The sequence below is a fragment of the Heteronotia binoei genome, chromosome 6 (genome assembly GCF_032191835.1).
Source record: "Heteronotia binoei isolate CCM8104 ecotype False Entrance Well chromosome 6, APGP_CSIRO_Hbin_v1, whole genome shotgun sequence".
Taxonomy (NCBI): domain Eukaryota; kingdom Metazoa; phylum Chordata; class Lepidosauria; order Squamata; family Gekkonidae; genus Heteronotia; species Heteronotia binoei.
Genome location: NC_083228.1, coordinates 103,135,333 through 103,150,400, shown reverse-complemented (window position 1 = coordinate 103,150,400; position 15,068 = coordinate 103,135,333). Strand labels below are relative to the sequence as shown.

General features: G+C 40.1%; 1 protein-coding gene across 1 annotated transcript in view; it reads right to left on the bottom strand.

Moving 5' to 3' along the window:
* GRK7 (G protein-coupled receptor kinase 7) overlaps window positions 1-15,068 on the bottom strand; it is a 70,280-nt gene that overhangs the window by 8,271 nt on the left and 46,941 nt on the right. Inside the window, exon 3 of the mRNA XM_060242263.1 lies at window positions 12,784-13,058. Coding sequence (XP_060098246.1) covers window positions 12,784-13,058 — 275 coding nt within the window. The remainder of the gene's footprint in view (window positions 1-12,783; window positions 13,059-15,068) is intronic.

The following is a 15,068-nucleotide window of genomic DNA, read 5'->3' as shown; positions in this document are numbered from 1 at the left end:
ATCATCTTCTTCTTCTTCTTCTTCTTCTTCTTCTTCTTCTTCTTCTTCTTCTCTATTATTTTATAACAATGAAGTTAATAGAATACTACTAATTACTTTTGTATCCTGTCCTTTCTGCTCAAGATGGTGCATACTGAGATATCTCATTTTATCTTCACACCAGCTCTGTGAGACAGATCTGACTGCGAAATAGCAGCTTATCCAAGGCTACACAGTGAACTTCCTGGCTGAGCACAGATTTTAAACAAGCTGACCCAAAGCCAAGAATGTACTATTATAGCACACTGGCTCCCAGTGTTTGAGGTCATGCTAGTTAAAGCAGTCTGTTCTAGATGTTTGAGAGCAGTGCTGCTTAGTTGAGGCATGCCACCTCTTTTGTGGATTATTTTGTGTTAATTTGTAGTAAGTGTAGCCATGCTTAACACTAAAGTCCAAGATGTCTTGCAGAACTTGGGAGCCACCAGGGCACATAAGAAATGTCTGCCAGATCAAAGCAGTGGTCTATCTAGTCCAGCATACTCTTTTACACAGTGGCCAACCAGCTGCCATGGTAGGCCAAACAAGGCCAAGGGCCTTCTCTGCTGCTGCCTCCCAGCACCGGTATTCAGAAGTCTGCTGCTTCTGTAGTTGGAGGCTTAGGGTTGCCTGTCCCCCTGGTACAGGCAGGGGATCATCTGTTGTTTCCTGTCACTGCTGAGACCTGCTCCTGTAGAATTTTTTTTTAAAGGCCATCAGGACGATGGTTTAACATCACTTCTGCTAAAAACCCAGAAACAACATCACACCTCTCTAAGAATCACTGGAAAATGTATGGTAAATCCAAACAGTCTTCAGCAGTTCCTAGAGAGGAATGGCATCACTTCTGGGGAAACCTGAAAGTGACACTGTACTCTCTAGGAATCACCAAAAATCTCTATGGTATTACCATAGAGTTTATGATGATTCCTAGAGAGGTGTCACATCACTTCTGGAGCATTCCTGAAAGTGACATGCCATTGCTGACAGCTGCCCCCCCATATCCCCCACCCCCTCTTTTCTCACTGTTTGCCAGGGCTTGTAGGCAGTGATAGACTTCTCCTCCATGAATCCAATTTAATAACAGTTTCTATTAATTTACCTGGAACAGGTAAATTGCAGACTAATTGGCCTGTAATTTGCTCATTTCCCTCTGAGCCCCTTTTTAAAAATTGAGGTGACACTGGTAGTAAAGCAGAAAAGAGATATTCAGTGGGACCTTGGCCAGTTCCGCAGGGCCTGTAAGACAGCCCTCTTCCGGCTGGCCTATAATAAACTGGCATTAGAAATTCTATAGAAGGTTCAGTGTAGTATTTTGATAGATCGCTGTTTAAATGTTTTATTATTTTACTGTTTTAACTGTTGTAATTGATGTATTTTAAATTTAAAATTCTATGTTAGAGTTTATATGTTGTGAGCCGCCCTGAGCCACTTTGGTGGGAAGGGCGGGATATCAATTGAAATAAACAAACTTAAACAGTGGGTCTGCAGACAGAAGAACAGGGGGAAAAAGCATGGTACAGAAAGGGATGTGTACCAAGCTTCATGTGACCTACTGAAGAACAAGATTTGAAAGGAAGCATATGACAGCATATTGAGAATAGCCTGGTCCAATAACTGTCCCTCATTCCCAAATACTATATTAAGGGACACCTTAGATCTGGGGTGCACAACAAGTGGCCCAATGCACTATGACCTGGGACCCATAATCTTGCCCCCCACATGATAAATCCCATGACACCAGAACAAAATGGCTGTCATTATAACTGTAGCATCTTAACCAGCTGCTATGGAAACCCAAAATTATCTCATGAAGGGTGGGTTTCTTGGAGGGTGGGTCTCCCAGGGTCATGTAGAATTGCTCCAGAGGAGATCAGAACACTGCCTCTCAGCCCAGAAAACAGCTGCTGTAATCAGACATTCTTGTCAATAAATGTCAACATTTGATTTTGAAACTCCATAGTTCCTGATACTTACTACAGTGTAGGTGAGCTGAAGAGTGGATGCATTTTGGATTTATGTATTTTATTCGTTCACATTTTAGTGCCAGTGCTTGGTAGTGCTTTATTTTTCTCTTTTCTACAAAGCCTTTAGCTATAGTCCTTACCTCCAACAGAAACTGGGTTGGACCCCAACTAAATTTTCCATCAGTGGAAGGGAACTTTCTTGTTCCTCCCTTCCCACTGCAGCCCACCAGCCTCTCTGGTGCTGCTCCTTAGGAATATGGATAGGATTGCCATGCCTGACTCAGGAAATATCTGGGGACTTTTGGCGTGAAGCCAGGAGCAAGGGTGTGACAAGCACAACTGAACTCCGAATGGAGTTCTGGCCATCTCATTCCTTTTAAATTCCTTCCTTCCACTAGAAATAATGGAGGATGGGCGTGCCTACTTTTGGGGCCCATAGAATTGGACTTCCAGGTTCAATCTTTGAATCTTGAGGAGGGTGTTGATGATGGATAAAATTTCTGCAGGTTTAGTCTTAGCTGAGCCTTATTTAACATACCAAAATTTGGTTAGCAAATGGTTTTCTATTCTGGATAAAAACTGATAACAATTTAGTTCATAAAGGCTCTGTCAAGAAACATAGTGGATATGAGATTATGTTGTCCTTCTAAAGCAATGTTAACACCTTGCACATATTAGACACTAAAATATGAACCATCCCCATGTTCTCAAATAATCTGGGTTTTTTTTTTATTCTTATTTGCTTATGCTTTTGCTGTTCCTGTGATTTTTGTTATGGTTAGGGGGAGGGAGGGATGAAGGAGGAAATAACAAAAAGGAAAAGAAATAATAGAACAAAATTTGTTAAATGACTTTATTCTTTTTTTCCTCTGTAATTTGATACTATTATGTATTTGTTAACATAACAATTATCAAAGATTTCAGGTTTTCACGGCTGGTAACATCATTAGGGTTTGTAGAATCTTTCGGGCTCAAGTGCCGTGTTCTACTGGAGAAAGTTTTCCTTCCAGACGTTTCGTTCTCAGCTGCGGAGAACATCCTCAGTGGCGTTGCAGCCGGAGCAGGTGCTCTGACCTTCTTGGCTGCTGTGCATTGAGTGGGGCACATCCAAACAATGGGCACATCCACAAACCAATTGCCCTTTCATCACAGCCCCTCCAGCCTATAAATAGCAGCTCTCCAGCAGCCCTGGCCCCACTCAATACACAGCAGCCAAGAAGGTCAGAGCGCCTGCTCCAGCTGCAACGCCACTGAGGATGTTCTCCGCAGCTGAGAACGAAACGTCTGGAAGGAAAACTTTCTCCAGTAGAACACGGCACTTGAGCCCGAAAGATTCTACAAACCCTAACATAACAATTGTTTCTTTAAAAAATCCAGTTGTTCCAGGTCCTAGTCAGCCACTCTAACCACTATACCACAACTTTCACTCCGCCATCAACCTGACAATGAACTAATCTATGCAAGAAATACATTTTCCAGACCCCATTGTACAAATATATGATGGACACTTAGACACCACCATATACCAGAAGCCTACTGATTGACAAACATATTTACATCCATCCATCTACCATCCTAAACATACCAAAAACTCTATTGTCTACAGCTAGGCTCTATGCTACAACTGCATCTGCTCCAATTCTACAGACAGTGATTCTTGACTGTGGGATCCACAACAACCCGTTTTGGAACTAATATATCTACCTGACAAAGTCAAGAAACAGATTAACAAAACCAGAACAATATCCAGAGAAAGCCTGTTAGAAATGGGCCCCAAAAGAGCGCCACTAGTAGTCACATACAGCTCTCGACTCAATGCATCATCAGTTACTTACAACCTCTACTTAATAATGACAGTTCTCTTTCACAAGCACGGGGGGGGGGGAACCTTTTCTTGCACAGACATAGCCCCAATTTAAAACAATTCCTTACCCACAATACTACAACATCTAACTTGAACATGGACACTAGTACCAGAATTTGCAACAAACGCAGATGCCAACTTTGCTGCCACACACACCCAGAGAATGCAATTACAGGGCCTAACAACATCAACTACACCATCTCAGGCGCATTCACTTGCTCATCTTCTAACACTGTATATGCCATTAAATGCCAACAATGCCCTTCCATAGGCCAAACAGGTCAACCCTATACCAAAGGATAAAGGCAAAGGTAATCCCCTGTGCAAGCAGCAGTCATTTCCGACTCCGGGGTGACGTCGCATCACGATGTTTTCACGGCAGACTTTTTACGGGGTGGTTTGCCATTGCCTTCCCCAGTCATCTACACTTTCCCACCAGCAAGCTGGGTACTCATTTTACTGGCCTTGGAAGGATGGAAGGCTGAGTCAACCTTGAGCCAGCTATCTGAACCCAGCTTCCGCCAGGATCAAACTCAGGTTGTGAGCAGAGAGTTCAGACTGCAGTACTGCAGCTTTACCACTCTGCACCACAGGACTCCCTACACCAAAGGACAAATGGACACAAATCTGACACTAAGAACCACAAGCCTGAAAAACTTGTAGGAGAACACTTCAGCCTTCCAGGACTTTCAGTGGGTAACCTCAAAGTAGCTGTTTTATTGCAAAGAACGTTCAGGAACAGAGTGAAAGGGGATATGGCTGAATTATAACACTTGGAACACACATACACACACACCCTGCAGGGTTTAACAGGGATTTTGATTTCTTATCTCACTAAATATGCTAATGCCATTAATTCCTTACATCTGTATTCTCACCAAGAAGAGCTATACATCCTCCTTATTTTAATGTATTTCTTATTTGGTATAGTAGATTGGAATAGTGATTGTAATTTAATGTAATTTGGAACAGTATTAGAATGTAATTTGGAATGGTAAATTGGAATGTATTTCTCTGATCTGATGACAGAGGAGACATTACACTACACAACCAGTCACCCCACCTTAAAGAAAAGGATGCTGTTAGTTACCTTAATGCTTGAGAGGAGATAGAAGGAGTGTAACAGCAGGGTCTCAGTTAATTACTCTCAACATTTCATAATTAAAATGGATACATTTATGCATTAACCTCCAAGTTTGATATATTTATTTGCTTCACTATGGCTGGGATCACACTGGGAAATTCTCACTGAAATATCTTGGCTCCAAAAAAGCCACTTGAGTTAGATCCATTTCCTGGCAATCAGACAGCCACTGTTGAAGTAGCAAGATCACAACAGAAGTCCATGGTTGGCCATTCACACTGGTAGTGCGCCTCAATCAAGGGCCCGCCGTGAAAAGTTGTTTTTTTAAAAAGTCCCCCTGGCGTGTGCACTCAAGCAGAGAAGTGTATGAGTGCTCTTCAGAGTGGGGTTGGGATGGGGGAAACTGGATACACCGGAAATGGCTTGGCACAATCACACTTCTTTTCCATTTATTTGTTTCAAACAATTTTTATTGGAAACATATGGCAATATATTCAATTTCTTATATCATTAATAACTACTTTTTTTAATCCCATATATTACTTTCTACCTCCCCCTCCCCCCTTTACTTGACCCCCGCCGGTGTACTAAATTCAAAACATCATTTTAAAAGGTAACCCTAATTAATAAGAACCAAAGTTCATATCTTCCCCCCACTTATACTTAATCATTATCAAAGATTGTCCAATGTCCTTTTATTTTCCATTCTTTTTCTACGTATCTTCTGAACTTCTTCCACTCCATCTTAAATACTTCTAAATCATAGTCTCTTAAAGTTCTTGTTAACTTATCCATTTCACTCCATGTCATAACTTTAACAATCCAATCCCATTTCTCTGGTATTTTTTCTTGCTTCCACAACTGCGCATACAATGTCCTAGCAGCTGAGAGCAAGTACTAGATTAAAGTTCTGTCTTCTTTTGGAAATTTTTCCATTTGTAATCCTAACAGAAAAGTCTCTGCAACTTTGTTAAATTCATATCCCAAAATCTTAGAAATCTCTTGCTGAATCATCTGCCAAAACATTTTAGTTCTTTCATAAGTCCACCACATATGGTAGAAAGAACCTTCATGCTTTTTCCAATATCTGTCTGGCATCTTGTTATTCATCTTTGCCAATTTTTTAGGAGTTATATACCATCTGTACATCATCTTAAAACAATTTTTTTTTATATTCTGGCATGTTGAGAGTTTCATAGAGTTCTTCCACAAATATCCCCAAATTTCCATCTGTATTTCTTTATTTACATTAATTGCCCGTTTAATCATTTGAGATTTTACTACTTCATCTTCTGTAGACCATTGTAAAAGTAATTTATATACTTTTGAAATTAATTTATCATTGTCTCCAAGCAGAACTTTTTCCATTTCTGTTTGTTTCCTTATTTCTTCAGTTTTAATATCATTCTCCACCAAGCTCTTTATTTGTTGCATTTGAAACCAATCATATTTATTATTCAACTCTTCAGCAGTTTTCAGTTCTATTTTGCCACTTTGTATTTTTAACAGTTGACTATATGACAACACTTTTCTTCCCCTATCTCAGCTGTTATTTTTATTACTTCCGCCGGTACTATCCATAGCGGTCTTCTCTCATCTCCATACTTCTTATATTTAATCCATGTACTTAACAAATTATTTCTTATATAATGGTGAGAGAAAAAACCGTCCATCTTCTTTTTTCCATAATGCAAATATGCACGCCAGCCAAATTTATTTCTGTGACCTTCCAACACTAAAAGTTTTCTGTTTAACAACGTTATCCATTCTTTTATCCACACTAAGCAAACTGTTTCCTGATATAATCTTAGATTCGGTAGTTGAAATCCACCTCTCTCTTTTGCATCTGTCAAAATTTTAATTTTAATCCTTGGTTTCTTCCCGGCCCACACAAATTCTGAAATTTTTCTTCACCATTTATCAAATTGTTTACTATCCTTCACAATAGGAATAGTTTGAAACAAATACATTATTCTTGGTAGAATATCCATTTTAATTGCAGCTATTCTACCTAACAATGACAAATTAAGCTTGTTCCATTTTAACATGTCTTCATCCATTTTACACCAGAACTTCTCATAATTATTTTTGAACAGATCAATATTCTTCATTGTTATCTCCACCCCCGGATATTTTACCTTGGAGGTGACTTCGCAGCCAGTTAGTTTCTGCAATTCTTGTTGTTTATTTATCTGCATATTTTTACACAGAATTTTGGATTTTTCTCTATTAATACAAAGTCCTGCCAACTCCCCATATTCTTGTATTTTAGCTAACAACAAAGGTGTATGGGGTTTTCATTTATAAACACTATATCATCAGCAAAAGCTTTTGTATTTGTAAGTAAATCCTTTTATTCTTAATCCTTCTATATCTTTTTCTTCTTGTATCTGCATCAATAATATTTCAAGAGACATTATAAACAACAATGGTGAAAGTGGACAACCTTGTCTAGTACCTTTGCTGATTTTCATATCTTCTGTAAGATCTGCATTTATACATAACTTTGCGCTTTGTTCAGAATATATTGCTTTTATCATTCTTATAAAGCTTTCTCCAAGCTCCATTTTTTCCATTACTGCAAACATAAAGTCCCAGTTTAAATTGTCAAATGCTTTCTCTGCATCTGCAAAGAATAATGCTACTTCTTTTTCTGGATGTCTTGCATAATATTCTACAATATTTACAACAGTTCTAATATTGTCTCTTATTTGCCTTTTGGGAAGAAAACCTGCTTGATCTTCCTTTATAAAATTTATCAAATACACTTCTTTTCCATTTATGAGGTGCCAGAGCGATCAGACAGCAACCAAATATCCAACCTGAATGAGACTCAGGGGGAAGCCGCTGGAAAGATCCTGGCGGCTTTTTAATCTGGATGGGAAGTGTCAGAAGATGGGGTAAGGATGACTGTGGCTCTGGAGCTACATGTGCGCATGTGATTGCGCCTGTTTGATTCAGGGGTGAGGTATGACTAGGTCATGCCAAATCTCTTGTGTGATCGCTCCCTTTGTTTCCCCAGAATTAAATCCAAATCAAGCTTGTTGGTTCCTGTTTCGTCCTTGCATCTGTTAAACATCTTCATTATGTTGCATGCTAATTGCAGTTCACACTTTATGTATGGACTCCTAAGCTTCCATTTCAATGTATCTGAAGAAATGTGCATGCGTACAAAAACACATACCATTAATAAAACTTTGTTGGTCAAACACTATGTCACAGTTATGGTTGAAAACCTCCAGGTGAAGTCTGGAGATATTCTGGAATTACAACTGATCTCCATACTGTAAAGTAGGGTTGGCAGGTCTGTGTTGGAAAATATATGGAGAAATTAAGGATGGATCTGGGAGAGGGCAGGGTTTGGGGAGGGGAGGGGTCTCAGCATGGTACAATGCCATAGTCCACCCTTCAAAGCAGCCATTTTCTCCAGGTGAAAGATCTCCAGGTGTAAACATTAGTTCCCCTGGGAAAAAATGGCTGATTTGGAGGGTGCATTATATTCCACTGAGGTCCTTCTCCTCCCCAAAATCTCACCTCCCCCGCACTCTACTCCTAAACCTCCGGAAATCTCCTAACGCAGAACTGGCAACCTTAACCATGCTGGCTCTCTATTCCCAATTTGCTTTACCCCAGAAAAGAAGGGAAAAAAGATTAGTTTCTGCTTCTTTCCTATCACAGAAAAGGGGGAAATTACTTGTCAAAGTGCTTCAATGTTTATTTTTGCTGTGCATGGCTATACGAGGGGAGGGGGGGGAGTATACAAACCCTACATGAGTGAAGACAGGAGATGAAATGATTAATCTCTGCTGTCCCTGGCTTTTCAATAGAAACGAAAGAGTAAGGTGAACAAATTAAAGCTGCCTATGAGAAGCTTTAACTTATGCAACAGGTACTTAAACAGATTACCCAAGGTCTCAATGACCCTAGCAGAATCTTTAGCTAATCTTTAGCTAATCTAATGATGAGGTGTTCTTGAACAATATCTCCAATCTTAGGCGAAGATATGCTTTTTGACACCTCTGTATGATGGATGGCTGTCCGCACTTTTAATATTTCCAAATATTTCACACATTGTGTCGATGAAAAACAAGACACACCCAATGTATACAAATTTCAATCCATACATTCTTGGACCGATTTCACACTAGGGCTTGTTCCGGGTGGAGAGCCCTTTTGCCCCTGGCGCTTCTCTTGGTTTTTGCACAAGCTGCCCTGGAGCTGTGAGTTGGTGCACCACTTTTCTGAGGCAAGCAGAAAGGATCTTGCTTGCTGTGGAAAAGTGGTGTGCCAACTCACAGCTCCAGAGCACCTTGTGCGAAAATCAAGAGAAGCACCAGGAGCAAAAGGGCTCTCCACCCGGAACAAGTCTTGTGCAAAATTCATCTCAGTTGTTCCACATACCAACTACCAGTACAGAATAGTTGATTTAAGGGGCTGTATAGTTTGTTATGTGTATTTTGTTAGCTGGCATTTTTGTTCCAGTGCTTGACTGTACTATGTTTATCTCCTGTCTGTATAGCTCCACCAATTGCATTTGAGAGCTGGATAACAATTTTATTACTATATGGTACAGAGATCTGGGTCACAGAATGGAAGCTTCTTTGGAGTCATGCAAATTTATCACAAATAGCAAAAGAATGCTAAAGCAGCATATTTTAGAAATAACAGCAGCATGAGAAACATCTGCACAAATAACTTCTGCAAAGCAGTTCTCTGATTCCTTAGAGGTTAATATAACATTCAACAAGCTGGAGGAGAATAGTAGAAGAACCAGGAACAAGGATCCATCAAGAGATTGCACTGTTCTTTTGCAGACTTGTCATGTAGGACCACTTTCCCCATATACAGTAGATGGAAAGGACCAAAAGGGATTGCAGGTGATAACAAACAAAGTTTAATCAGGCAATATCTGATAGGTAATTTACTCTGTACAATTGTATATGTTTGATCAAGTGATATGATATATAGGCCAGAAACATGATAAAACATTATGCGATTACTCATTTGTTATGAGAGGAGGGACAAAGAAGTGCTATCCTAAGCAACCTTCTAAGCCCATTGACTTAGAGTATAGCTTTGCTTAGAATGGCACTATAAGTCTGCTTCCATGGCAGAACACATTCCAGTGCTCACTCATACAGTTTTTCACAATCAACTGCCATCTTCCCTATAAAATCACAATCTTACCTATAAAATCCTCAAGGAGCAACATCCTACTATTAGTTTACTTGGAAGTATGTCCTGCCAAACAAAAGTTCTGCTTCTCTTTGCAATTTTCTTTTTTATTCTTTTTTCCAGACTAAATAATTACTTCCTCTTCTCTCATGGTCATGGTTTTCATGACTCAATTATTAAGTATCATTTTGGTTTAAAGAAGTGGACACAGCTATGTTTATTTTTATTATAACAGCACAGTTACAAAATTTTGATTGATACATTAATTCTCAATAATGTGCAAATGGAAAATAGTACTTAGTTGCTTCTATCTTCCCCCAAGTAAAAATTAATCATTCATCCAGGAATGTCACACTCATACTCAAGAGAACTGGAGGTACTTTATTAAAGTGAAGCAAAAAGAAAGAAGGAAAATGTTAAAGAGATGGTAGGCCTGATAACTGGCACACATTAGAGCTAGAAAAGGTCGGAGGATAACGAAGAATACACTGGAATAAAACTTGTTTCCAGCAATATCTATATTCTGTTTTAAAACTGAGTGAACCAATTATGGCTATTTCAGATTAAATGACTAGAATGGAAGCAACCAAGGATGTCTCTTCAGAATGCAAAGATGCAAGGAATTCTGGGCAATATGCTAACACAATTAGTAACAGTTTAAAATATCAAAACAGCATTAAATTTTTCACACTTAAATCCTCCTCTTCCTCAAAAGAACAATACATAGTACAGACAGATGTGCATAAAGTAAAATTCATTGCAGTGCCCAAAACATCAATTTGCAACCCAGTCCTATTACTCAGTAGTTCCCAGTGTGTTCAAAGGTCTTTTGCCAATGGGAATGTGCACAATATTGCAGCTTAGTAATGCCATCCTAAGAACACTTTTCTGGGAATCAGTGCCAATTCTAAGGAAAGACTGGACTGTTAGTCATGTTGAGCTGGATGATCCCAATGACTCCCTTCTGCTAAGTCTTCCTCCAAGAGAGAAATATGTCATTTGTTGGAGAAAGTACATTTTCCTTTGATTGAGCTCAAAAGGGAAAATCCCAGAACGCCTGGGGGTCATGCTCACAAATGAGCATAACATCATGAGAAAGCTCCCATTAAATCTGTGTGCCTTTGTGTTTAAAAAAAAATCCCATGTAGATGCAGCTCAGGACTCAGAATGTGTGGCTTCTCAAACGGTTAATCAGACATAAAGCATACATCACTTTAAAATTCATTAATTTGCACTGTTATGCCTTTCAGGATGAAGAGGTTGATGGAAAGTCTGTTTTACATCTGATTCTCTAAAGGTCACAAAGCCACAAAACCATAGTAGAAGATTTTCTTTAGGCTTTTGAAATAAACAATTTAATGGCTGAGATATCCCAGTTCTTTCCTGTCTCTGTTAAAGGGTTAGCTCCCTCTTCCCTAGCGTGAGCTTCAGTCCATATAGTCCTCCTTCCCCCAGGCTGGTTTTTGAAGCTAAACTAACCGTAAGGGATCCAGTCACTCATCCCCAATATTGTATGTAGTTTGATCTTATTCTGATGAGTTCAGTTGATGGCATAGATTGATGGCATTTCAACAAATGAATCTTGAACCACTTTCCCTATAATTGCAATGTGAATGTAAAACCTACATTAGGTAGATGGTATATTCAATTCAGTAGGAGCCCCATGGTGCAGAGTGGTAAGCTGCAGTACTGCAGTACATGCTCTGATTGCAACCTGAGTTTGATCACGGCAGAAGCTGGGTTCAGGTAGTCGGCTCAAGGTTGACTAGCCTTCCATCCTTCCAAGGTCGGTAAAATGAGTACCCAGCTTGCTGGGGGGTGGGGAGTGTAGATGACTGGGGAAGGCAATGGCAAACCACCCCATAAAAAATCTACCGTGAAAACGTCGTGAGTGACGTCACTCCATGGATCAGTAACAACTTGGTGCTTGCACAGGGGATTACCTTTACCTTTTATATTTAATTTAGCCCTCTTCTGCTTTCATGCACTGCTAATATTCATGTTTGTGTCTACATATCATGAGATGCATAGGTCTCTTTTAGTGTCAATGACAGTAATGCAAAACTTTATAGTACCTTTGGATCTGGTTTCCTAAAAATGAATAGCTATATCACTGTGGCACAGAAGCGGCGGCAGCAGAAGCCAGAGGAGGTTCCACCTACTTGACCAAAGGCAACAGCTGCTCCATTACAGGGTGGGGCAAGGCAAAGAAGGGCTTGACCAAGGCTCAGAGAAGGGAGGAGCAGTGCTGGGCTTGGCCACCCTGGGTGGAGCCCCAGAGGGAGAAAGGGAAATATCAAGACTCAAGAGAGATGGGGTGGAAAAGAAGGCAAGCTAGCTGTTGAAGGCTGAGATGGGAGAATAAATCAACTAGGCTGACCTGGGCAAGATAAATCAACTAGACTGATCTGGGCAGGTCTGGTGGAACGGCCCCATGGCAGAGGCACAGCTCAGACCCTTGAGGTGTTAAGGGGCAATGTGGGCAGGTGAAGGAAACTGTGCTCATGTGGATACCTTGTGGATGTGATTCTTGGCAATAAAGAGAACCTGAATTAGCACAGCTGAGTCCAGGTGACTTTCTGTTGACCATGGAAGATGCTTCTGAAGTCCTGCCGCCCACAGGTGGGCCACAGTCACTAATTAACTTTCTTTATTTAACAAATAAAGTAAAAACATACCTGCTTCCTAGACGATTTTCAACTTTTTTAGCTAAGAACATTCTGCAAATATCTTTTGTTGCCTCATCGAAGCCAGAATGCTCAAATTTCACCTCATCTTCTATGGTTCTTCTCTTTAGCTCTTCTTTACTGATCTTTTCTTTGTGATCCCTGAATGGAGTTCGAGCAGCAACCATTTCATAAATAGAGCATCCCAGTGCAAACCAATCCACAGGGTAGGAGTAAGCCGCATCTTCCTGTATAATTTCAGGAGCCATGTAACCATTAGTCCCAGCCTGTCATAAACAAACAGCTTTAATGAATAAAAATATTAATAAATAAATTCATGAATTAAAGAAGTTAAAATTATACACAACTGCATTTTAGTGCAGATGTTAGCGATGAAAATTACAAAAACACCTTGACACAAATGTACTTCATAATAATCTTGGCAAATTAATCTGATCTAAAAAATAAAGAAATGTACCTTTTTGCTTAAAATCTAGTTTTACAAGGCCTAAACTTTGTCTCAGCAGTAGAATATCTGTTTCACATGCAGAAAATCTAGGGTCGACAAGTCTTACCTTGGCTGCAGTGGGGGAGTCCTCTACGGTACCACAGAGATTTTTACCCTGAATGCTAGAGCATCCTCACATGACATGCCTGGTGCAATGTCATTTCTGGGTGATGTCATCATACCGGGCATGTTGTACAACAACAGAGCTCTTTGGGAGCAGGAATCCCCCTGGTGGCCCGCTGCTCCATGCCAGTGGTTTGGGGGGCCCCAAACTAGAGAAAACCCTGCCCCCAGTAGGAGCTTGGCAGCCCTAAGGAAATCCCAGGTTCAATTTCCAGTTTCCAACAAAAGATCAAGCATTAGGTGATGTGAACAGCCTCTGCCTGAAAAACTGGAGAGGTTCCTCAGGTCAGGCTGGACAGCATGGACCTTGATAACCTAGGTCTGATGGGATATAAGATAAGCTCATGTCAGACAAATGAGTGGGTTCTAGATCAAACCAAGTGTGAATTCTCCCTAGAAGCTAAAATGACTAAACCAAGGTTATGGTACTTTGATCACATCATGAGAAAACAAAACTCACTGGGAAAGACAATAATGTTAGGAAAAGTTGAAGGCAGTAGGAAAAGAAGAATGCCCAACATGAGACACACTGACTCAATAAAGGAAGCTACCCATTGCCTCCAATTTGCAAGCCTGATGGCATATAAATACACACAGAACTTCACATAATGGAAATCCCTGCAGGAGGACTTTGCCCGTTGCTTTCAAAGCTTGGGAGCTTTCATATGTTTGGACCAATCTTTTTAGGACTCTAAAGGTTACCATGAGCATACGTATGTACATATGAAGAGGTTATTAAAAATACATGTTTTCATAAGACTTTACTCAGGAACAAAAGAAATCAGACAAATTCTGTTTTGACAAATTCTGGTGCTTTAAGTTATTTTTTCTTCAGATCCCTCCTTCCTTGCCAATAACCCTTCTGTCAACCATTCTGGTAATGTGGTTTTTTCCCTCTCAGCCTATCAGTATTTTCTCCCTATCCAGGCACCCTGTTTCCCCTCTCCCTTTCCTATACTATGTCTAACAAGAAAGGGCAGAGGAATAATCTGGGAAGATCCCCAAGCTCCATAGTGGCTGAAGAAAAGACAAACCAATAACTAAACAGATGCACACAGGTATGTTTTAGCAATCCTGGGGTGCTAAAAAGTGGTGCTTTTTCTCAGAGCTAATGAGTTTCTTCTTTCTTATAATACCTCAGTAGAGAGAATTTCTTAGATTATTCTGTTCTTCATCTGACTGAGGCTCTTAGCATTGCTTTATGAAAAGGAGCCATTCCTATAGTCTGATACAGAGAACGGCTGTGGTGAAGCCTGAAGTTTATACTCCTTTCTTCATTTTTACTGTTTTTGCTGCCCATACTTTTTAATCTCATTAGCTGGGTTTGCAAGACAGTAGTGTGTAGTGTTCAGCCATATTCCCTGCTTCCAGCAGATGCAACCCAGCCTCCCTGACCTTTCTTTCTTTTCCATCTGATCCAACTAAATTGGTCATAGCCAGTCTGTCTGCAGAAACAGAATTAAAGAATGGGAAGTGATACAAGGGGGTAAGAAACTGACAACCCCTGCTCTCTATCTAGGGTTGCTGCAGCCCTTGTTGCCTGATACTGCATGGTTGTGAGGGATTTTTTAAAAAAATCAGCATCATATGTGCCATGATGCCACTTCCAGGGAAAACCAGAAGCAATGTTAGGTCACTCTAAGAATTGCTATAAATTCTATGGTTT